The 24,205-nt window shown below is 42.5% G+C and overlaps 2 protein-coding genes across 5 annotated transcripts in view; one reads left to right on the top strand and one right to left on the bottom strand.

Annotated features, from left to right (window-relative positions):
- Positions 1-214: 214 nt before the first annotated feature.
- On the top strand, positions 215-24,126 carry VTI1B (vesicle transport through interaction with t-SNAREs 1B). Of its 2 annotated transcripts, XR_004899817.1 has the most exons (7): positions 215-705; positions 11,906-11,964; positions 13,611-13,802; positions 16,470-16,643; positions 18,136-18,197; positions 19,822-20,122; positions 23,756-24,126. XR_004899817.1 is itself a non-coding variant. In XM_028507290.2 (6 exons), the coding sequence occupies exons 1-6, from the start codon at positions 591-593 to the stop codon at positions 19,916-19,918; spliced, it is 699 nt and encodes a 232-aa protein (XP_028363091.1). In that variant the 5' UTR covers positions 215-590; the 3' UTR covers positions 19,919-23,317. The 2 variants fall into 2 exon arrangements, 1 of the variants encoding a protein (XP_028363091.1); XM_028507290.2 differs by lacking the exon at positions 23,756-24,126 and having other exon boundaries at positions 19,822-23,317.
- The window catches only part of ARG2 (arginase 2), a 38,910-nt gene continuing 34,815 nt past the window's right edge, over positions 20,111-24,205 (bottom strand). For 2 of the 3 annotated variants that reach the window (XM_028507289.2, XM_036011192.1), the window contains exons 7-8: positions 22,911-23,047; positions 20,111-20,591 (exon numbers count right to left, since the gene is read on the bottom strand). In XM_028507289.2, the coding sequence (XP_028363090.1) occupies positions 20,386-20,591; positions 22,911-23,047 (343 nt within the window). In that variant the 3' untranslated portion in view covers positions 20,111-20,385. Of the gene's footprint in view, positions 20,592-22,444; positions 22,795-22,910; positions 23,048-24,205 lie in introns of those variants that run through there. The other variant, XM_036011198.1, reaches the window with a different exon arrangement.

Here is a 24,205-nt window from a genome sequence, read left to right as displayed (position 1 = left end):
AAGTGCTATGACAGCGAGTTGACGTCCAGGCGCACAATGATACAAAACCAGTACGCTCAGAGTCACTCCAGTCTGCCCCCGCGCAAAACCGCGCCCCTCCACGCGTGACTTACGGTAAGTGCGCTTTCCTTTGCTGAACTACAGCCCCCGGCATGCACTGCAGCGTCCGCCCCACGCTAGGGGGCGGGGCCCTGGAGACAGGCGGCCGCGCTGCCAGTCCCGCGGGTCCCCACAATTCCTTCCGCTGTGGCGCTCTCCCCAAATCCGCGCTGAGCGTAACCGGAGGTCTGGGACCTGCTGCTAGCAGGGGCGCGCCTCTGCTCTCACAAGCTTTTCCCGGTAAACGCAGTGCACGCGACCTTTCCGTAAGGCTTTGGCACCCGGCGCTCTCTCCGTGACGGATGAAGGGGGCGGGCGTTCCCGCTCGGGAGGACCCAGCTGCGGCCCCGGAAGCGCCTCTTCCAGGGTGGGCGGTGGCGCTGCTAGAGGAGGTCGCCGTGATGCCTGCGGAGCTGGGCGGCTGACGGCTGTGGCTGGAGTGGGCCCCGGGGCCGAATCTCGGCGGCCGCTGCTTGAGCGCTGCCTGCACCATGGCCACCTCCGCCGCCTCTTCCGAGCATTTCGAGAAACTGCACGAGATCTTCCGCGGTCTCCATGAAGACCTACGAGGGGTGCCAGAGCGGCTCCTGGGGACTGGAGGGACAGGTGAGGCGGAGGCGAGCCGAGCCCTGGGTAGCACAGCTCCGAGCATTCTAGGAGGAAAAGCCTCACACTCTTCCCAGACCTGGGCCCTTTTCTCTTCTCCTCAAACATGTTCCCTAGACCTGGCTGGACCCAGCGCTCAGGATCTCTCCCTGCTTTCACTTACGTTGCTCAGTGATGGACCTCGGAGTACCATTTCCTTGGGATTTTTGATCCTCCCATAACCTTCAGATTATTCTCGTCTCATTCTCACTGTGGCAAGAAGAGCATAGGAGACTTTAAATCTGCGGTCCTGTATTTCAGTAGAACTGATTACTTTTGGAACTCTGTATTTTATTTTATGCATTTAAATGATTATTCTCAAAAGAGGTCCATAGTTTTTACCAGGCTGGCAAAAGATCCCTAGCACCAAAAAATGGTTAAGAACCCAAAGGAATCATACTTTTGGGGTTGGTAAATACCGGTTTGGGGAGTTTGGTCTTTAAAACCAGGATTGTGGCTTTTAGGTTTTGTCCCGTTATGAACTTTCTGCTTAGACTGTTTCCTGCCCCACGGTTTCAGAATTCAGGTTGCTGCAGTCTTTGCCTGGAGGAGCTTGAGTTGTCCTGTTAAATCCACAGAAAGCACAGTTCTTCACCTCAAAACGAAATAGATCTCAATGGCAAGGCGGATAAGACTTTGTTTTACTGTTTTTACTTAAGGGCCAGAGCTTGAGTTACCCAAGGTTATATGAACCAAATGACTGGTGAGAATGAAATTCATGTTCGTTTAACTTGTGCATACTGGGCTAGACACTGCCTTACATGCTGTTAATATTGTAAATTGTAGTGAAAAGACCTACAAATCCCCGTTTTAGTGGCGTGATGATGTATAACCATTAAGAGGCCATGTTAAGGGCAACACAGGCATACTTTGTTTTATTGCAGTTCACCCTTTTGGCTTCACAGATGTTGTGTTTTTAAGAAATTTAAGACAAGACCTTCCACCTGCAAAAGATTACGACTCACTTTATTGCAACAGTGGCTTTATTGGGTCCTCTGGAACCCAGCCCACAATATTCCCAATGTATGCCTGTACAGGAAAGTAAAGCAGGGCAAAGGAGTAGAAGAGGAGGAACATTCTATTTTTAAGTGGGGGTGGGGGCTGTGAAAGGCCTATTTGAAGAGATGGCATTTGAGCAGAGATATGAATGAAGTAAGGGAGGAAACCATGCAGAAATCTGGGAGAAGTGAGTGTCAGGATTGAATAGCACTGCAAAGGTCCTTGAGCAGAAATGGGGTTGGTATTTCTAGGAAGAGCAGGAAGGCCAGGCCAGTTGTGTTGGAGGTGGAAGGAGCAAAGGAGATAGTGGTAGTAGACAAGGCTGGAAAGAGGTAGGCAGGACCAGATCGTGTGGGGTCTTGTAGATCACAGTGAAAGTTTGCATGTTGCTAAATGAGATGAGATGCAGTTAAAGGATATTGAGCAAGGGAGTGATGGGATCTAATTTACAGGGTTGAAAAAATACTGGGGTTTTTCTTTTCAGCTAGGTGCTGAATTTAATTTTGCAATACCCATTTCTTAAAGGCTAAATAATGCATTCTGTTTGAAAAGTAGAAAACTGAGTTAGTTATATTCACTTTTGTCACTTACCTGACCTTCTCCTCATTTCTGCAAAGAGGACAATCAGAACAATGTGAATTTCTACCCAAGCACAAAATACTCTAACATAAGTTGTTGGTCACAGACTTGGTTGTTTAATGGCTAAGTAAATACAGTATATCCTCAGATTATAACAAGAGTTTCAACAACTTTCAGTCTTCTTGTTCACTACTTTGTTCATACTATTCAATGAATATTTTTTGAATAAATTGAATTTAATTAAGTATACACACCCGGCCTCATCTCTGATTCCTTATTTCTACTTCAGGGACTACTTCGTAAGCTTTCCAGAGCTTTAATTTCCATCATGAATTATTAGGCACCAAATGATGCACCTAACACGGCTCTTGCATTTATCTTATGTGCTATAATTGAATTCAGTCATTTTTCAGTAATGTTTATTGAGAATTATTATGTATCAGTCATGCCCTGAGTCCTAAAGAGTTCCAGGAGTTCTTGCCTTAAATGTGAATTGAGAAGCCATGTGTAGTTGTATATTTAACAGCAGGGATTCTAGAGCCAGACTGCCTGGGTTCAGATCCTACATTTGCCTCTTAGCAGCCATGTGACCTTGGACAACTTACTTAACCTAACTAGTTTGCCCTGCAAAATGGGGACAAATCATAGTATTTACTTCATAAGGGTTTTATACGAATGAAATAAGTTAACGTATGTAAAGCCCTTAGAATACTGCCTGCCTGACAATAGGAAGAGCCATTAGCTATTGACACTGTTATATGGGAAAGTGGATATTTTATTTAAATAAAACATGAGAATACTAGTTCTGAAACAACTACTCTTGCCTTGTTCTGTTTTCCCATTTTTCTCTAGACCACTTATTTTCTAACATATGGGACACTTGACTGGATTTACGATGTCTAGTACAGGGTCCAGCACAAATAATGCCCCTTTTTTATTACAAAATCTTTTATTACAAAATCATAAGCATGTAATTCTCTAACATAACAATACACACTCAAGTACACCATATGACGTTTTAGGTGGAATGTTCAAATTAAAACTATAGATTATTACACCCATATTATTACCCTACCAACCACACTCAAGCAGGCCTCACTTCTGCCGGACCCTGTGTATTACTTGTCTTCTACTAGCACAGTGGTTTTCAGAGTGTGGTCCTCGGACCACAGCATCAGCATCATCTGGGAACTTGTTAGAAATGCAGATTCTTAGGACCAAAACAGTCATTAATCATTAGTTATTTTAACATACTATCTCTTTTAACAGCCCTCCAGGGGATTTCTGATGCATGTCAAGTTTGAAAGTTTCTGAGCTAGAACATAAGCTCTATATATTCTCCACAACCTTGCCAGCACTTGTTATTTCTTGGTCTTATAACAGCCACTCTAACAGGTGCAAGGTGATAGCTCACTGTGGTTTTGGTTTGCATTTCCCTGGTGATCAGTGATGTTGGGCACCTTTTCATGTATGTGTTGGCCCTCTGTATGTCTTCTTTGGGAAAAAGTCTATTCAGATCCTCTGCCCATTTTATAATCAGATTGTTTGTGGGGTTTTTTTTGCCATTGAGTCGTATGAGTTTTTATGTTTTTTGGATATTCACCCCTCATCAGGGGTTAATGATTTGCATATATTTTCTCCCATTTGGTAAGTTGCCGTTTCATTTTCTTGATGGTTTCTTTTGCTCTGCAGAAGCTTTTGAGTTTGATGTGGCCCCACTTCTTAATTTTTGCTTTTGTTGCCTTTACTTTTGGTATCTCATCCAAAAATCTTTGTCAAGACTGGTGCCGAGACTTGTTTTCTTCTAGGAGTTTTATTATCTTACGTTCAAGTCTTTAATCCATTTTGAGTTAATTTTTGTGTGTTGTGTGAAATAGTGGTCCAGTTTCATTGTTTGTATGTAGCTGTCAAGATGTTCCCAACACCATTTATTGAAGAGACTGTCTTTTCCTGTGAGACAATAGAAAAAATGTATGTCAGTCTCTGCCTTTAGTTACTGGCACAGACCTCCTCCTAAAGCCCTTGTAATTTCCTAAATGATAAGAACACTAAGAGCATCTTATTCCAATGTTTGGTCTTTGACTCGGTCCCTGACACAGGGCTCAGAACCCCCCATATGTTCGTAAGGGATAAGATGTTCCTGGGGGCATCTTCTGTTCTAGTGAGGCGGCTCCGGGTGGGCTCCGAGGTGGCTCCTGGGTTGGGGCCGATCACCAGAAAGACCAATTCATGGTTAGAAACTTGAAATTCAACCCTGCTCCTCACTTCTCTAGAGAGGGGGAAAGGACTGGAAATGGATTATAAAATTGCTTGTGTCTAAGTGAGGAAGCTTCCATTAAATCCCAACAGTATGGGATTCAGAGAGCTTCCAGATAGGTGAACACATTCACACCAGGAGGGTGATACACCCAACTCCATGGGGACAAAAGCTGCTGTGCTCGAGACCCTCTCAGACCTTGCTCTGCGTATTTCTTCATCCGGCTGTTCTTCTGTATCTCTTACCATATCATTTAATAAACTGGTAAACCTAAGTAAGCGTTTTCCTGAATTTTGCAGGTGGCTCTAGCAAATTAATTGAACCTTAGGAGAGGGTCCTGGGAACCTCCAATTCGTGACCAAACCGGGCAGAAGTGGTGGGTAACCTGAGGATCCACTACCTGTTATTGGATCTGAAGAGGGCAGGGAGAGGCAGGGTTGTGGGATCTGAGCCCTTAACCCATGGAATCTGATGCTGTCTCTGAGTAGTGTCAGGATGGGGTTGAACTGTGGGGTACTCAGGTGGTGGTGCAGTTCTTGGTGGGGGAAGCCCCCACGTATTGGTGACTAGAAGTGAAGTGTTCCGTGTCAATAGCAAAGGAGACGCAGGAAAGAAACACAGGAGGAAGGACTGGGTTTTTTCCCTGAGTACAGGAGATAAAGACATAAAAGACTGGGTTTTCCTGATATGTACATTTCTCCATTGTATAGTCTCAGCTCCTCATAAATTAATTGACCACGTATGGGGGTTTCTTCTGGGCTCTCTGTTCCATTGATTTTTGTATCTGTTTTATGTCAGTGTTGTACTGTTTGACTGCTATCACTTTGTACTATAGTTTGAAGTCAGGAAGTGTGATGCCTCCAGCTTTATTCTTTCTCAAAATTGCTTTTGCTACTCTGGGTCTTTTGTGTCTCCATACAGATTTTTGGATTGTTTGTTCTATTTCTGTGTACAAGACTTCCACTTCCTACATTACATTTCTTCCTATTTTATTCTTTTTGATGCAATTGTAAATGTCATTATTTTCTTAATTTCTTTCTGATACATTATTAATGTACAGAAATAAAACAGTTTTGTACACAGGTGCTCCTCACCTTATGATGTGTTATGTTCCAATAAATCCATTGTGAGTCAAAAATATATCAAAGTGCATTTAATGCACCTAACCCATCAAACATTGTAGCCTAGTCTAGTCTACCTTAAATGTACTCAGAACAGTTATATTAGCCTACAGCTGGGCAAAATCATCCTGCTCTCAATGCCCAGAGTCACAACAGTGTATTGTACTGCATCTCACTAGCCCAGGAAATGATCAAAATTCAAAAATCCAAGTGCAGTTTCTAAGTGCATATCACTCTCACACCATCAAAAAGTCCAGTTGGTAAGTTGAACCATCAAAAGTTGGGGACTATCTGTAGATTTTGTATTCAGCAACTTTACTGAATTTATTTATTAGTTCTAACAGTTTCTTGGTGGAGTCTTTAGAATTTTCTATGTATGATATCATGTCATCTGCAAATAGTAACTATTTTACTTCTTCCTGATTTGGGTGCCTTTTCTTTCTTTTTCTTGCCTAATTGTTCTGGCTAGGACTTCCAATACTCTGTTGAATGAAAGTGAGAGTGGACATTCATGTCTTCTTCCTGATCTTGGAGAAAAAGCTTTCATCTTTTGGGCTTGTCTTACATGGTCTTCATTATATTGAGATGTGTTTCCTTTATATCCGTATTTAAAAGTTTTTATCATAAATGGATGTTGAATTTTTTCAGATGCTTGTTTTGTATCCATTGAGATGATCACATAATTTTTAAAATTGATTTGAGAGAGAAAACATCGATTTGTTGTTCCCCTTGTTTATGCATCCATTGGTTGCTTCTTGTATGTGCCCCAACTGAGGATCGAACCCACAATTTTGGCGTATCGGAACAATGCTGTATGAGGTACCAGGCCAGGGCCTGATCATGAGTTACAGTCTTCACTTTGTTAATGTGGTTTATCATGATTGATTTGTGGGTGTTAAACCATCATTGATTGCATCCCTGGGATAAATCCCACTTGATCATGATGTGTGATTCTTTTAATGTGTTGTTGATTTCCATTTGCTAATATTTTGTTGAGGATTTTTGCATCTTTGTTCATCAGGGATATTGGCCTGTAATTTTCCCTTCTTGTGTGTCCTTGTCTGGTTTCGGTATCAGCTGAAATGTTCCTTCCTCCTCTGCCATAAGTTATATATTTTGTTTTGTTTATTATGTATCCTAGGCACCTAGAACAGTGCCTAGTACATACTAGGTGTTCCATAAATATTTGCCAAATGATTGTATAAATACTGTGGATTGTTAGGAAGAAAATAATATGTGATTGGGTATTGAAAGGACCATCTTCCACATTTTCATCACTTTTAAAGTGGATGTATACATACTTATTAAAACAACGGATAGCAGACACCATGTGTCCTACTTTAGCAAGTTTATATGACAGTGACAATTTATTGTTATATGTGATAATTATTACTCTTTAATATTATATTAATATTGTTACAAGCAGCTATAGTTTCTAATCTTAGTTTTGCAGCATCTGAAAAGGTCTCTCCAAATACCTCAGAGCGCTGTAAATGCTTACCCAATTAATACAGTAAGTGCCTGTAGTCATGATTTTTGTAGCACCATAAGGCATTTCTCCACATGTCTTACTGAGTGTTGTAAGATTATTGACATTTTTTCATTTTCATTCACAATATGTCTATGTGAGACCTCATTATTTTGGAAACCAGAAAAAATAATCACTATGGCGGACCTTATGCAGTGGGTTGGTAAATGGCAATTACTCACTGATTGCAGAATTTTAATTTTTGCAACACTCTTCATATTGTTTAGTGAATTTTATTTTTTCTCTTAGTTCTTCCTTCTTAAGGATTTACTTGAAAAAACAATGATAGTTGCTATTTATTGAACCCTTAATACACCTGGCATTTGCCAAGTACTTTTTATGTTTATTCTCTCTTATAATCCTTTCAGACTACCCTACGAGGTGAGCACTTTTATATTTCCTATTTGCACATGAGAAAATAGGCTTAGAGGGATCTGATGCTTTGAAATTCTAGGTGGTGTATGATTAGGTAAAGCACAGTAGTCTACAAATAGAGGATGTAGGTCTTAGAAATGCCACAGTGGGGCGCCAAAAGCAAATTAGTCACATATTTTAAAGGTTCTGGTGAAACCCAGGTTATTTCCACAGCTCTAATGGACCAAAATTCTGGATCTGCTAATTCAGACCTCCTGTGAGGAAGAGAGGGTGTCACGCTGTTGAACGTTAAGGCAGGCTTCCTCGAGCTGTATCCCAGAGCTGACTGCTTGTGTTGTGTTCCTTGTCCGGGACATGGTGCTGCCGTCCACCCAGTTGATCAAGCAGAATCAGTTTCCAGTGCGTAACTCCCATGTGACTGGCTTGGGAAGAGGTGAGGCGAACAGATTTTACCCGTTGCTAAAGGCTATACCCTGGGGGCACAAAAATGTCGGTCCGTGCTATGGTGTACAGAAGCATTGGAGTGGGAGTCAGACTTGCCTATGCCTCCTGTGAGCCTGGGGAAGGCAGTTTCTCCAGGCTCCAGTTCCACAGCTGTGAATGAGGTTAGACCAGACGGATGATCTCTGAGGTCTGTCTCAGCCTAACGTTCACTGATTCCACAGTCCTGCGGCTGCAGGGTGTAGAAGCACTGCTGACACCGCTCAGCTGGGCAGGCTTTAGGCTCTTTCTAACCTCTAAGTATCTGCCTCCCTGACTTCATCATCAGAAGGGATGATTTCAAAGGCTTTAATAAAAAAAATCTAGCCCTGGCTGGTGTAGCTCAGTGGATTGAACGTGAGCTGCGAACCAAAGTGTCACAGGTTCGATTCCAGTCAGGGCACATGCCTGGGATGCAGGCCACGGCCCCCAGCAATCACACATTGATGTTTCTCTCTCTCTCTTTCTCCCTCCCTTCCCTCTCTAAAAATAAATAAATAAAATCTTTAAAAAAATAAAAAATCTTAGGGTTACAAAAAGGATCTCATGATTTCTTTTAAAAGTATATAATCTGTACAACGCTCCTAGGAGAATGTATATCTTATGAAATCAGGTAGAGAGTGGAATATTCCAACTCCAAAAAGACTGAGAATAACTGAATCATGCAGAGAAGTTAAAGAGTTATGATTCTGTGGGTTACCGCTTTTCTCCCTACTCTTATTTTTATGTAGTTCTTCTCTTTGAATCATTCTGGAATTTGCCCCTTGAGAATGCAGATTTTCATATCCTTTAGCAAAGGAGGAGTGTAGGAAGGGACTTTATAACTAACAGTTGCAGAAAAATCGGAGCAAGGAAGGGAATGCACTTGTATATAGACTACGTCATACTGCCCGGCTTGCGTCAGGAGGGAGGGAAGGAGTTTGGAGATGGGCCCATTCAGAGGAGTGGTGACACTCAGCACTTTTGTGACAAAATAATATAATGCCCTTCCATGGAAGTAGCCATTCTTGATTGCAGGCATTATTTCACTGCCAGTGGCTGGAAACACAGCCCACTCAGGGATTATAATGGCTGCTTTGGTGCTTATTTCATCAGGATGGTCAAGGTGCACGCCATTTGCCATAGCTGAATTTCTTTTTCTTTCTTTCTTTTTTTAAACAGCAGACCCTGGTTTTTGTGAGTGTTGTGGAGTAAGAAATAGTTCACCTGGAGTGCCTTGTGTATATTAAAAGGATGTCACATGACAAGGGATAAGGCATAATAAGGAGTTCACTGTCAGGTTTAAGGTTCTAGAAATTGTGAGACCTATAAAAGAAAAGGAAAATTTCCTTGTTCTGGAGGAGCTGGATCTCAAGTTGAGAATATATTAGAATGTACACATCCAAAATAATTTATAATTGCTTAAAAAGCAGCAGACAACTGACATGCTAGATGCTATTGTGATTAACATAAGTGTAAAGCCATATAAAACACAATGGTGAGATTGCATCTTTTGTTGGATTGGGTTTGACAATCCAGGCTCAAGGGGAAAGTCAGGGTAAACAAAACTATCCAGGAAAATTTTAGGGCAGCATACTGAGTAGCCACGTCCCATCCCTCCGTAAGCCCAACTCAGCTGTTTTCTTTGGCATCAGTAAAGATTGCTTGCCCTTCAGTGGATGGAAGTGCTGGCTTGTATTTAGGAGTCACAGTGGATGAAAAATACATCGCTTTAAAAGACTGGCCCTGTACTTGCTACAACGTGGATGAACTTTAAGACATGATACCAAATGGAATAATCCAGACACAAACGGACAAATATTGTGTGGTTCCTCTTACACGAGGTGCCTGGAGTAGTGTAACTCATAGACACAGAAAGTAGAAGGGAGTCTGGGGGTGAGGGGATGGGGAGCTAGTGTGTAAATGATTCTGGAGTTTCATTTGGGATAATGAAAAGGTTCTGGGATAGTGTGATGGTTGTATAACAATGTGAATGCATTTAATGCCACTTCACTGTACACTTAAAAACAGTCAAAATGATAAATTTTGTGTATGTATATGTATACATGTACACATATATATCCCTCTCCACAATTAAAAATAAGACCGCCCCCAAATTGTGAAGGTAATTCCAAAAGATCAGTTCAAAAAACATTGTAAGCAACAGTAACTTTGTTGTAATAAGTAGATTACCGTTTTTTTTCAGACTATAAGACGCACCGGACCATAAGATGCACCTAGGTTTTAGAGGAAAACGGGGAAAAATTTGAAGCAAAAAATGTGGTAAAATATCTATTAATGTAAATAACATAGGCCCCCCCCGCCCCCTCAGTGAGCCAGGTAAGCTACATTCAAACTATAAGATGCACCCCCATTTTCCTCCCAAATTTGGGAGGTGCTGCATCTTGTAGTCAGAAAAATATGGTATGTGTAGATTTCTGGGAGAACGTTCATTTGAATGTATACATTTTTAAAAATCCAGCTCCTCATAAATAGGGCTAGTTTTTGCTTCTTAGATGTGAAGGGAAGACCTACCTCACTTTATAGCCAAAGAAAGTCGGGTCTCACAGAGACGGAGAATTGTCCAAGCGTACACAGTAGCTCACTCCCAGAGCTGGGTCCAGGACTTAGTCCCCTTTACTCGCCAGCGGTTATCCCCTGTACAGGGTTTGCCGGGTGGCAGCATGCCGGGACTCCCTGCATCATTTTTGCCATGTCTGAGTACCATTTTCACTATTACTTGTTTTCCTTGTATCAGCTGACTTCATGTAAAATGCATTTAATGAATACATGAAGTTATTTAAAAGACTTTTGTATCACTGCTTTAAAGATTTTTTAATTTATTTTTAGAGAGAGGGGAAAGGAGGGAGAAAGAGAGGGAGAGAAACATCGATTGGTTGCCTCTCGCACATTCCCAAACTGGGGACCTGGTCTGCAACCCAGGCACGTGCCCTGACTGACTGGGAACCGAAGCAGCAAACTTCCGACCTTTAGGTCCGCGGAGTGACACAGCCCACTGAGCCACACCAGTCAGGGCTGTATCACTACTTTCAGTGGAAGATCTGTAGAACGTATGTAAATGATCAGAAAGAAAAAACAAGGAAGGCAAAACAGTACTTTTTAGTTAGATGTTAATTGCTTTGAAGCTGAAGCCTCTTTGATTTTTGTTGAAAAGGGCACGGTAGTAATTTTTAGGCATTAAAGACATATTAGCACCAAGAGGACATGATATAAAGGATTGAAAGAGAATCAAAAGGAGAGTGACTTTCTCACTATGAGTCAATGCCATAGCACCACCAGTGGGTGTGGCAGAGACACCTGCCTCACCGTGTAGCTTCTCCAGCAAGCAGAGTAGGTGGGCTTTGAATTTGTTTTGCAGAAAAGCAATGAATACAGGCTAAATAGAGAAGTGATTCATATTGTGGGTGAAAGTGGAGACCAGGATTTCAGAAACCAGTGTTGTTAAACATTCTATTGATGTGCTTGGTCTCTCTGTTAGGATTGTGGGGGAAAGATTGGCAGTGCTTAACTTAGACCTGAAGTGTTTCTTAGTAGGAACACTATTGCCTTTCAGGGCCAGATTATTGTTACACAGGACAGTCAATACCCATGGATATTCTTGTTCCCTGGGTACTAAGTGCCAGTAGCAATAACCCCCTCTCCCCTTCCCCCAGTCGTGGTGATAACAAGTTCCTGTACATTTCTAAGTGCCTTTTAGGAGCAATTAAGCACAGCTGCCCCCAACGGGAGAGGAATGGGGAGTGTATTCTACACAGAGGGAATAGGCTATAAAAATGTTAGGAAGCAGGACTAAGCATTTGAAACTTGTCTTATCTTTTCCAGAAGAGAAGAAGAAATTGATCAGAGATTTCGATGAAAAGCAACAGGAAGCCAATGAGACGGTGAGAACAGGGAGCAGGGCCTTACTTCTGCCTGATGTCCGTCTTCTCCAAAAGTAAATGCTGTGATCTGATCACAGGTTAACTCTTCCTGCCTGTTCCTGACTCTGATTATTTCTGACTAAATGAGGCCAATTTGGGGGGATCGGTGGTGGGGGTGGGGTTAACAAAACAAATGGGTAAAGCTTGAAGCCTCTCCTGAAATGAGGCTTTGATAACACATTCCTGATGTGATTTGTGAAGGGCATTCTCACACCTTAACCTGGGCGGTCTTTTAAAATCTCATTTAAAAGCTGGCTATTTGGATCAGTTATTCTTCCTTCTTAAACTTACTGTCACAGAAAATGTAGCTCAGAGGTGGCTCTAAGCCACATTCCCTGCTGTTTTAAAAGACAGTGTAGTGGCTGGATCTGGTATCTTGACATGCGTGGGCAGGATGAGTTCCCAAGCAGAACCCAGAACCCAAAACTAGCAGAAGTTGGTCCAGGTTGCTGAGCATAATCTGTGGCAAAAGCAAGACAAACAAAAAAAACCTGCTTTTACCTATTAGTGTGCCCACTATGCTCTTGCTTCAGTAAACCCTTCAGGAATTTGGGGCTAAAATCCAGCTCCCTCATAGTACTCTAGAAAAATAGTTGCCCTTAGTTTTTGCTTCCCCGGCATAGATTAAGGAGAAAAATTCCTTTTAAGCGAGAGAGGTTCCTTCTTGCTTGTTTGAAGAACAACTTGCCTATTCTGTCTGAGAAGTTAAGCTTATCTGCATCCTTTCCTCTGGTGTTTGTGCATCAGTTTTAAGAAGGATCAGACCACTGGACTGCGGAAACTATCTCCTTCATGATGGCAACACTAGAAGCTTCTCTTCGTGCCTGTGCACAGCTGCCATACCCATGATACCTGTTACAGACCAGTGTTCTTTTTTGGTTAACATCTTAGTAGCATCTTTAAAATCTTTTAGCTAGCACCCGTTTGGTGCTTACCTTCTTTCTCTGAAGTTCGCAAAAGTAACCAGTGCTACCCTGCCCACCCCAGGCAGATGAAAATAATGTGTGGCCTCTTGTGAACATGTTCAAGTTTATATTTTACTTATCCCAGAAAAATGGAAATCTGACATGGAGACAATTGATTTTCAGAAAGAGGAGGAGGAATGGGAGGACTTTGATGCCAGACCCTTACCATTTTAATACAGCAGACCTGAATGTGCTTCCTTGAACCATGACAGGCTAAGAACTTGGTATACTGAAAAGAGAATATGAAGATTTGAAACCCTGATTTCTCTTATTGTATAATCTCGAGCAGTTTTCATCAAGTCTTATGTATGAAAAAGAAATAGTATTTCCTACCTTGTTGATTTGCTGTGAGGATTAACTTAATGCTATAAAAATGTGTAATAAGCTATAAGATACTTGTTAGCTTTTCCACTCATTCATCACATACTTTCTGAAAGCCTGTTCTATGCTTGCTAGGCACTGTGCACACATCAGAGTAATGGAGTGAACATGTTACATGTGGTCCCTGCCTTTGTGAAGCATGTGGTTGAGTAGTAGTCGGGGTTGTCTGTGGTCTAATTAGTCCAACCACATATGGTCGGACTATGCCCAGATGAGGCAGAAAAGAGCCAGGGCCGTCTACTCACTGTTTCATCTTCCCAGCTGGCAGAGATGGAAGAGGAACTGCGATATGCACCCCTATCTTTCCGTAACCCTATGATGTCTAAGCTTCGAAACTACCGGAAGGACCTTGCCAAACTCCACCGGGAAGTGAGAAGCACCCCTCTGACAGCCACACCTGGGGGCCGGGGAGACATGAAATACGGCACCTACGCTGTAGAGAATGAGCACGTGGTAAGTGTCCGCTGTTCCCCCCCTTTCGGGCCTGTAGTCCAAGAATTAACCATATTGAGGAGTATGCAGTTCGTGTTACAGTGTATACCACACTTTTGTTTTTCCCGCCTTATCCTCTTTCCTGCATCCAGTTCCCTTCTCCCCTAGGATATTTACCCCTGTTGTTTTGTTTGTTTGTTTTTCAAATTATGAGACAGTTTAGAAAGTTACAGAGGTGGTAGAAGTGAGCCAGCTGGACTGTGCAGGCTCCGGAAACAAGTTACGGAGGCAGAAGAAGGGCCCTTGGAGCTTAGGAGAGGGGAAGGGGAAGGTAGTGTGCCTGGGGGAAGGAGAGGGAGAAGGGAAAGGCATGGGCATGGTCCCAAGAGGGGGAGCACTGACCCCTGCCGGATTATACGCAGATCTTTCCAAACCATACGCTTGCTTACATCTTTGTGTCCTTTATGTATAAAGCAGTGCTTAGTGTGTAGTGGCAGTATACAGGTGCTAGCTAATCTCACTGTGTCTGAACTCTGTGTTCTCACCCACTGATCCAGTTTCCTTCTCACATGTGCCCAAAAAATTCAGTTAGGGTTTTAACTTATCAGGGCATTGTTACAAAATTAATCCAAGCTTTCTTTACATTTATATCAAGATTGCTCAATAGCCCAGATACAGTAGGGAAGGCCAGATCCTTCCTAAGAAGGGGCTAATGCCTTACAATGTCATAATAGAAAGTGAGCCACAGGTTGCTTCTCTAGCCTCCAGTATTCTGATTTATAGTTAGACTGACTAGATCTAACTGACTAGATCGAAAATCTATATTCTGAAACTATCTAGAGAAGCTAGAGAATTAAAGAAGTAACACTTCAGAAAGCTTAAATTGAATATGTTGCATTTGGGATTATATCCCGTAGTACAACGTAGAGATGGCCTGGCAAATAGTGTGAGAGAGAAATGGAAGTGCAGACTGCACGTGTGCAGAAGGGCTGGTGGGACCATTTTAAATAAACAAATCCCGTTTCATGACACGTCCTGACTGTGGTGGAAGAGACATGCAAGTGCCGCTTGCCTGACATTGCTGGTGTCAGAACTAGAGTGTGTGGGAACGGTGTGAAGTTTTCCCAGTTCACATGTGAAAGGAGGGACTGGGAAAAGGCAGGCAGGTGGAGCTTGTTAGAGTGAGATGAGAGGTGTCAAGTACTTTGGTCACTTACTCCCTCCAAAAGACCCAAAACAACAAAAGGGGGAGTAAGTCCAAGGAATAATTTTGCTTTAAAATTATTAGTTTAAGCCCTGGCTGGTGTGGCCCAGTGGATACAGTGCCAGCCTGTGGGCCAAAAGGTTGTTGGTTCGATTCCAGTCAGGGCACATGCCTGGGTTGTGGGCAGGGTCCCCAGTTGGGGGCACGTGAGAGGCAACCACACACTGATGTTTCCTTCCTCTCCCCTCTCTCTAAAAATAAATAAAAATCTTTTAAAAAACAAAATCATTAGTTTCAGAAGTTATATAAACAATTTAAATATTTATACCACTTTTAGTAGAATTAATTATTATAAATCTGGGGTTGATTTATGTGATCTTATCATTTTTTCCCTATTCTTTCTCAACCTGATCAATTGAAAAACCCCATCTTTTATTTTTAAAAAGCCTTATTCCTGCTTCTTTTAAGCGGTAACTGGGGTTTAGTTCAACTTTATTCAGTAGTTTCCTTATCCACTGGTCTCTTACCATACATGAAGACTTCTGTTACTTCTGATCTGGGAATCCATTTTTGGCTTGATGGTGCTGTCTGGTGCTTCGAGTAATAGGTCCTGCGAACTGCCCCTTTGCGTACATGTGTATGTTTGTATGTGTTTCAAATAGCTAAGTCCTTAGAGCTTGCCCTCATTTCTGTCAGTGGTAAATTCTGGCCTGACAAAGGCCACTTCTGTCCTCATGTCTTCTGTCCTCAGGATTATAGGCGGAGTGAGACTTGGTGGGCATTTAGAAAATTGCGGCAGCTAGAGCACTTGATTGGCTCTGTATGCCTCCTTCCCTGAGAGCAGATCACCAGTGGGGCAGCTTCAGAAGTTTTGTTTTCTGTTAGGCCTGGAGTGAATTTCTTTGGGGGCTTACCAATAGTGTGGCCCCTTTTTTCCAGAATGTGGCAGTGTTGCACCCAGACTTCTAATTGATTTCTATATGTACTGAAAATGAATAGCTCATTCAAGGTCCCTCAGTCCTCAGTGCCAATCAGGTAGGAATCTTCAGTGAATTAGTCTGTCCTAGGGCTGTAGAGCTTAGTTGGTTTGGTTGCTGCCCATCAAGTTACAGGCTGTGTACATTTTCAGGTAGTTCCTGCACCCCAAAACTGAGCCACTGCTTCTCAGAAGTTGCTAGTCTGGCAAGCACACAAACAGTTCAAATTCATTACAAACACAGGAAAATGCTCTGATATTTTTAATCCTTTTTACCTTGCCTTAAGGTAACAAGCAGTGGAGTGGAAGGTATTGTGAATCCTGTAATGAATTTCAAGTTCTGCTTTAGTCTGACCTTAAACAGGATCTTATAGTTCATGAGCATCTTTGGTTGTCTTAATGAAAACTCTTGCACCTTATATCCCTTCCTCCATCAGAGCAGTGGTAAGGATTGTGCTGACAAAGAATAAGGAAGAAGTCTAACATTTCCCTTTCATAATCCCATCAGAATCAGCTACAGTCTCAACGGGTGTTGCTTTTGCAAGGCACTGAGAGCCTGAACCGGGCCACCCAGAGTATTGAGCGTTCTCATCGGATTGCCACAGAGACTGACCAGATTGGCTCAGAAATCATAGAAGAGCTGGGGGAGCAACGTGAGCAGTTGGAACGTACCAAGAACAGAGTAAGTCTGGGCAGACCCGGAGAGGGACAAGAGTGGGCCGAGTAGGTGGGCCTTGCTGCAGCAGTTCTGAAATCGGGGTATATGGCTGTTAGGTTCTCACGCTTTTCTAAGTTTTTAGTTTGTATCCTGAGAGATCTCTGGAATAATTTTACCCCTAAGATTTAGAGATTTAGATTTAGAGATCATTGGAAGGGGGAAAAAGATCGAAGAAACTCGATATCTGCATTTATTAAAGATTGTCAAATAAACATAAAATGGCAGCCACTCCATCCTTTTATTGTTGTATTACCAGTCTGAGATTTGTATTTCTTTTATATCTGGTGGAATGTTCTGCACTCCCTATGAAAGCATCATCTACCGAAAAGATCCTAACTTTCCTGTCATTTAGAGATAAGACTATTTCCACATGTCACAAAATAGCACCACTGACGATCTGTAGAGGTTCAGTCCTGGACTATAACTCCTCACTGTTACTTAATATAAGCTGGGTCATTGTGGGGAGAAAATGGAAATAGGGCCGTGATGGCTCTATTGGGGCCTCTAATCTGTCACTTTAAGAGACTCTGAGAAAATTTATTCCTTCCATACACCTGCACAGAAATTCTGAAAACAGTACAACTTGCCAATGGAATACTGTGTTCTTAATAGCAAATCCAGACTGAAAAACAGATACTGTGGGCAAGACTTGGGAAAATTCTAGTTCAGTATGGAAGTTTGGGATGGTTTTCTCTTAATAGCTGTAATTCTCCATTCTTAAAGCAGAATGATGCCCTTCTTTCAGTAAAAATTCACAATAAAGCACTGAATTTAAGGTAAACTACAGAGAAGGCAACTTACAGATCGTTTGGTTTTTGACTTTTGAACGTGAGGTGGACTGGCTGAATTTAAAAGCCAGGAATGATCTGAGAGATCCACTTACTGAGGCCGCTAGGGATTGGGAGCAGATGGCAGGTGCCGACTGTTGACATACCCTCCAGCTATCTAAATGAGCAACAGGCAATCAAAGGGGACAGGTTACAAAAAAAAGGCTTTAAAAAGATTAATTCCTTTCACAATTCAATGTAAGTATCTCTTAAGGGAGTAAAGAAAAAATAACCGTATCCCAAGAGTGGTAATCCACCTGCCTGTGAAAACAAACTGTAACTCAAGAGGCTCTCCTGGAGTTTGGCTGATGAAATTCAATTCTAAAGTTGCTTCATGGTTACTGGCAAGGTGCCCTTGAAGCTCCTCTGTTTGAGGAGCTAAGGACTAGCTCTGTCTGTCCTGGAGATCCCTCACAGCAGCCTTGGATGTAATAATTCCTAAGCCTACTTGACAAGTACTGAAGTATCTTGTTCTCTCCCATCTCTTCTAATTGTACTCTGAGGCCACCATTTAAATTGGCTTGATTTCAACATATACCCCAATGCCCATTGTCAGTTTAGGAATGTTCCAATTCTAGCGTATGTACTTTTGAAAGAAGGGGGAAATAATTGCTATTTTCTTTTCTCAGCTGGTAAACACAAGTGAAAACCTGAGCAAAAGCCGAAAGATTCTCCGGTCCATGTCCAGAAAGTAAGTTTTAAAAATAGTCACAAAATTAATTTTTCTTTAACACTAATGTCTTTCAACCAAGAATGTCAAAGCTTTAATTGTGACTTACAAAGATCCTAATAAAGCTGAAGACATAAAGAATGTTGTCTTGTGTAAGACAAAACCTTTTGTTAGAAGTACATACTGCTCTGACTTGGAGCAGTGTAAAATGTGTCCACTGGAAGCACTGTTACTTCCAGCTTACATGCCTTAAGGAAGGCAGCACACGGGAGTGATAAGAGTTTCACATTTGTAAAAGCTTGAGTAGAAGACTCCTCACCACTACTGCTTAGTACTTGCTTTTGGCTCTGCTTGCTCTTCGTGGGAGTCAACCCATTACCTATGAGTGCTCTCTTGTTACCAAGAAGTTAACTCTAAAACAACAACAGCAACCAAAAAAACCCCTTGATTTAAGTGCTGACAGCAACAAAATTAGGGGCAAAATCGGGAAGTATTGCCACCGGGGATGAATTTGGGGTAAGTGACAGTGTGTGTGAAACAAAACCACAGCTGAGCCGTGGAACTAGCAGGAGGGTGAGATTTCCCGAAACAGCATACATTCCTTGTGGAATAGGGGGAAGCCTTTAGTTTAGAGGGAACAGGAGAACCACAGAGGGGATACTTTTTTTATTAGCAAAAGAGTAAATTTTTTGTGACACTCCCATGTTACCTTTGTAGAGCTATTCATTTGGGTCCATGGGGGGAGAGAGAGTACGAGAGGCACTACCCAGCTCATGGTTACTCAGGACCACCCCCCGCCCCCAGCTGGATGCCCACACTGGCGCGTCTGCCGCCAGCACGTCTCCCAGCACATGCTCCCAGCTGTAGTGTGTGACTGATGCGGCTGTGTCATTAAATAAGGGTACTGAGTAGTTACTGCTGTTTTGCTATAGGATTCAACCTGCTTTCAGGAAATGGTATATTTTTTCACACCATATTTAATAGTATTTTTTTCTAACTAGACCCTCCTAGAAAAGCTAGTTTTAAAGTAAGGAAGTAGCTACTATTTGAATACATTTTAAAATAAAATTTAAAAAGAAAATATTTTTATCCCTTGGTGTATATTGTCCCAGTTTTCACCATTTCTGTGAGGTAGATAGTGTTTTCCTTCTTAACAGCTAAACAACCTTATACAGGCATACTTTTAATTACTGTGCTTTGCAAATACAGTGTTTTTACGAATTGAAGGTTTGTGCCAAGCAATCTGTCAGTGCCTTTTTTCCCAGTAAGCTCAGATGATGGTTAGCATTTTTAGCAATAAAGTATTTTTAAGTTGAGGTATGCATTGTTTTTTTAGACATAATGCTATTGTATACTTAATAGACTACAGGCTACTGTAAACATAACTTGTATGCACTGGGGTACAAAAATTCACGTGACTGGCTTTGTTGCTCTATTTGCGTTATCGTGGTGGTCTGGGACCAGACCTGCAGTATCTCTGAGGTCTGCCTATATATACTTTGTGCTGAGTGGCCATGAGGCCAAACAGAAATTCAGCCTGCCTCACATTACCTAGCCTTGTCCCTAAGTCGGACCTCTGTGTATCAAGAGTAGAAAGAAATAAGGTCATCCAGACTCTGATTACTCACTTTGCTTCTGTTTGTAGAGTGACAACCAACAAGCTGCTACTTTCCATCGTCATCTTACTGGAGCTAGCCATCCTGGGAGGCTTGGTTTATTACAAATTCTTTCGGAAGCATTGAACAGGATTCCTGCAAGGAAGGGTTTGTGGACCAGAACTTTGAGCTTGTGAATGGAGGGTGTTAAAGATGTGGAGTAAGCATATTGCTGCTACGAGCTGACGGTTCAAGGACGCACTGTATAGCCAGACTGTGGGAAGAGGGAGGGAAGACGGACAACCAGTTAAATGTGAAGGAACTGCAGCGAGACCCGTGTGATATACCAAGGTAATAAATGCTGTTTATGACTTCTTTAAATGTACGTAATCCTTCAACACGTTAATACCTTGCAAACTGCAAAAAATCAGATACATTTACAGTATAATTATTGGTCACCAAAACGGAGGAGGAAACTTTGCAGTTGTGAGAATACGCAAATGTTCTCATTAAGGCAGTATTGACCCAGATGACCATGTAGTAGCTGTCCCCTCAAGCACCGCACAACTCTGGAATGCCCGACGTGACAGACGTGTGTCAGCATACAGTACGCTCTAAATCCTCACACGTTCTTCACTTTCCGATTCGTGTGGGGAACTGGGAGTAGGCAGTTGGTCGTAGACGTTGTGCCCGCCCTCCCTTGTCTGACCAAAACTCGAGGCAATCACATCCACCGCCAGGCCAGCCGTAGCCTTGGCTTCCTCCTCTGACGCAGCCAGCCGAGGATTGACTTCCACAAGGTCCAGCGCCGACAGCAGCCCTGCAAGAACGAAGTGGGACGAAACCTCAGGAAAGTCCTAGCTGCCGCTCGCAGTGAGGGCAGAGTAAGCCAAGGTTAAAAAAAAAAGTCATTTTCTACTATAAAATTAACCATGGTCAGGAAGCCCCTTATACCTCATCCTCTTAGGCATGAGTTTATTAAAACATTGCTATATTAGAGCAGGATTAAAAGAAACCTCTAAGGTAATAAAATCAATCATCCTAGTTCAACTAACATACAAGGCACAGCTGCCAGGCTTTCTGGAGAGAAGGAAGAATGAGCCCAGGGGTTGGTGGGGAAAGGAGTTGCCAGCCTGCTTGTTGGGGAAATACGTGCATTTCCAGCATTAAGGAACCTTCCAGATGCCTGCCTGCATGTAGCTGTTTGAAGGGAACTCCCACCTCTCACTTGCCAGAACTCTGTTCCCACTTTCGAACTCTGACGCCGTATCTGCATCTCCTAAAGCAGCACATGCCCTGAAGTACAGTTACAACTGCACGTCTTACTGTCGCCCGCGCAGGTCCGAGCTCTGCGTGTGGTTCCACAGCTGACACTGTTTTTAGGTCTCCCGTCAGAATGACCCAGTGTCTTGTACTTGGTCAAGGGAAGACCGGGCTATACTTTAATTTGGACTCCAGTTACCATCTCTGGGCGTTTGAGAGCTTGTGCCAGAGGGTTTGAGAAGGGAAGATGAGACCAAAAGAACCTTATCCAGACCTGCCTTCTCTCTCTCCCAGCCCCTGCTCCCCACTTCTCTGGGGTAGTGAATTTCCTAGTTGGTTATCCTGAGTGAAGTTAATCTACCTCTTCAAGAGTGACCTGAACAAACTAGTACGAGAATACAAGGCTGTGCCTGAGATCATGTAGGGTGGCCTAAAGCCCGGGCACCTGGGTGAAGTGAATATACCCAGTGGTTCAGTGACACAGCATGACAGTACATGACACGCTCGCTGCCATCACATCTGTTCCATGTGCTGTCTGTCCCTCGTTAGCAGGGCACAGTTCAGCGCACTGTGCAGAATGTGAACAGGCACGTTACGGTAGCGTTCCCAACAGTTCCTACACACGCCCTCTGCGTCTCTGATAATGTGGGTGTCTGAACCCCAATAACAAACGCTGGGCCTTGGGCATAGCTTAGAAGTAATCAAGAAGGTTCGAGCTATTTAAAATATATATTACCCATGTTTCCAGATTGTTTAAACTAATTGATAGGGTGGCAGTAAACTGTTTTATGTATCTAGTTGACAGTGTCATGATAGACAGTCTTGTAGGACAGAGTAATACCACAGCAGGAGAGAGGGGCACAAGGTGTGACCACTGCTCCATCTAAGGCCAGAGGTGTCTAACCCCTGGTTCCAGTGGTGCCGCTGGGAACCAGAATGGAGGATTGAACTCCCAGGTTAATGAGCCACTAACCCGAGGACAGTTAGCCAAAATCTGAGAATGTGAGTCTGAGAACGAGACTGCTTGGCCACTGTCAGATCTGGTAGACCGGCATCCCTTTCCTTTCTGTAGTGCCTAGGAGTCCAGTCAGTTCCAGAGCCAGAAAACCATTCCTCAATTTCCATGTCTGTCCTAAATATTCGAGAGTTTCCTATAGTCCTGGACCTCGCAGTCTGGGGTCTCTATGCTAAAAGATCCTAATTTCATGAGATGGTATTGATGTCATGTGGTAGTTTAAATTTTATAATTAAAGATCATTTAAAGTAACCTTAAGACCAGAAGCTTTCTGATAGAAATGGAAACTGTTTGCAAGCAAGTATGAGTTTTGGGACAGTAACCCCTTAGTAGCCACTCTTGATAAATAAATCTGACATTCATTTTATTAATCTTTCTGTCAGCCTTTCATTCACACCTCCTGTTAACAAGCTCCAGTGTAAGCTTACCCTACACGAAAGGACCCAAGGCACTGTAGCATTGAAATAGCTTCCAGAGAAGCTTTAATTCCACCTTCCCAACTCCCAGTAAATCAACCTCTTAATTTAAGGTAAAAACTACAGCTGGCCTTGCCTTTTAATCTTAGTCTGCCTTTAGTTCAGATGCAAAGAACTACATTAGTTTGGCAGGTTATTCTTGTATTTAATAAGTGTTTGAGAAGACATAAACAACCTTTTACTCAATATCCTATTACCTTATTTTGGTATGAGATCCAAACATGTCTCTAGGTGACTGTCCCTTAGTAGTTTGACCACATGACTTTTAGCTGTAACAAGTTTAAGCAAAACAATGTCTACAGTGACGTGGTAGAAAAGATGCCCCTGGCAGATAGGGGGCTTCAGCGTATTTACTTATGTCGTAAACAGATTGATCACTACTTACCTGTATTGTGTATTTCCTCAGTAATATACATGCCTTCTCGATAGGTCAGTCCCCCTACAACAGGGGTTCCTGTGGCTGGAGCCAGTGTCGGGTCAAACGCATCGATGTCAAAACTCAGATGGATTGGCCTTTGTCGTCTTGCGAAGAGAATAAGAGAATAGTCATTTGGTTGTGCCTGAACCTTCATGCTTCCTACAGACGCAGCTCTTCGATTTTGTTGCTGTTAGTTTCGGTACTTTGTTAGAACAGCGGAGCTCCAGGTTTCCCATTTTAGAAGTTACTGAGTATTTGCATTTAGCTTTTACACGCCATTTCATAATTTTGCCATTTGTTCTATGTGCCTTAGTCTAATTCCAGTTTATATTTCCGACTTACCCTGAGCATTAAAGCCTCTCACTTCCGTATGACCTTGGGCTCTGATAGACTCTAACTTCATTAGCTAATTACAGTGGCTTTTATTCCTCAGAGTGTAACAGCAGCCGAACTTAACTCAGATTTTATGTCTACAGCCCTACCATCTCCCAATTCTAATTTCAGTTTAGCCATGGTGTCCAGTAGCTGAAATTAACATACAACACCTACCATATTTTTCAGACTATAAGACGCACCCCCCCGCCCCCCATTTGGGAGGAAATGGGGGTGCGTCTTACAGTCCAAATGTAGCTTACTTGGCTTGCTGGGGGGCAGTGGAATGGGTCACAAGTTATTAAATATTTTACCACATTTTTTGCTTCAAACTTTTTTTTCCTGTTTTCCTCCTCTAAAACCTAGGTGTGTCTTATGGTCCAGTGTGTCTTATAGTCCTAAAAATACGGTATATGCTAAATAACTAAATTTTTTAACAGGTGGCAGTTAATTACATTGGTCATCCAGGAATACAGATTCAGCACTGGGAAAATGCTCTTAAAACTAGCATTTGATTAGCATTCCTCTGCCATCTTTATCTACTACCAAGTTTTGCTTAATACAGAACTGCAGCCTGCTTTCAGATGAAGAAATAGTGAGGCTTGGAAGAATGGGACAGTTGGAACAATGGATGCTTCTCATTTCAAAAGACAAGCATTAAAAATGGAGCTAAAGAGAAACTCATGAGAGAGGGAGGATCTGGGCAATGAATTCTGGGAAACTCTCTCCCAACCCGAGGAAGAATAGGACTTACATGTTTTATATTTTCCCTTTCTAAATTATTTGAATTTTCAATTTGTACATTTTGCTTTTATTTGAAAGAAGAGCTACTGTCCTCAAGAGAAAAGCTAAAGCATGCTGCCCACTGGGAGCTGCTTTATCCCCCTGGG

Source organism: Phyllostomus discolor, chromosome 1, assembly GCF_004126475.2.
Source record: "Phyllostomus discolor isolate MPI-MPIP mPhyDis1 chromosome 1, mPhyDis1.pri.v3, whole genome shotgun sequence".
Classification (NCBI taxonomy): Eukaryota; Metazoa; Chordata; class Mammalia; order Chiroptera; family Phyllostomidae; genus Phyllostomus; species Phyllostomus discolor.
The sequence above is the reverse complement of the archived record's forward strand: the minus strand, read 5'-3'. Positions and strand labels throughout refer to the sequence as shown.

Bases quoted from the DNA above. Each gene is read 5' to 3' on its own strand.
- VTI1B (XM_028507290.2), top strand. From the start codon at position 591: ATGGCCACCTCCGCCGCCTCTTCCGAGCATTTCGAGAAACTGCACGAG. The intron at 13,803-16,469 runs GTAAGTGTCCGC...TAATCCCATCAG, and splicing joins CTGTAGAGAATGAGCACGTG to AATCAGCTACAGTCTCAACG. The intron at 18,198-19,821 runs GTAAGTTTTAAA...TTCTGTTTGTAG, and splicing joins CTCCGGTCCATGTCCAGAAA to AGTGACAACCAACAAGCTGC.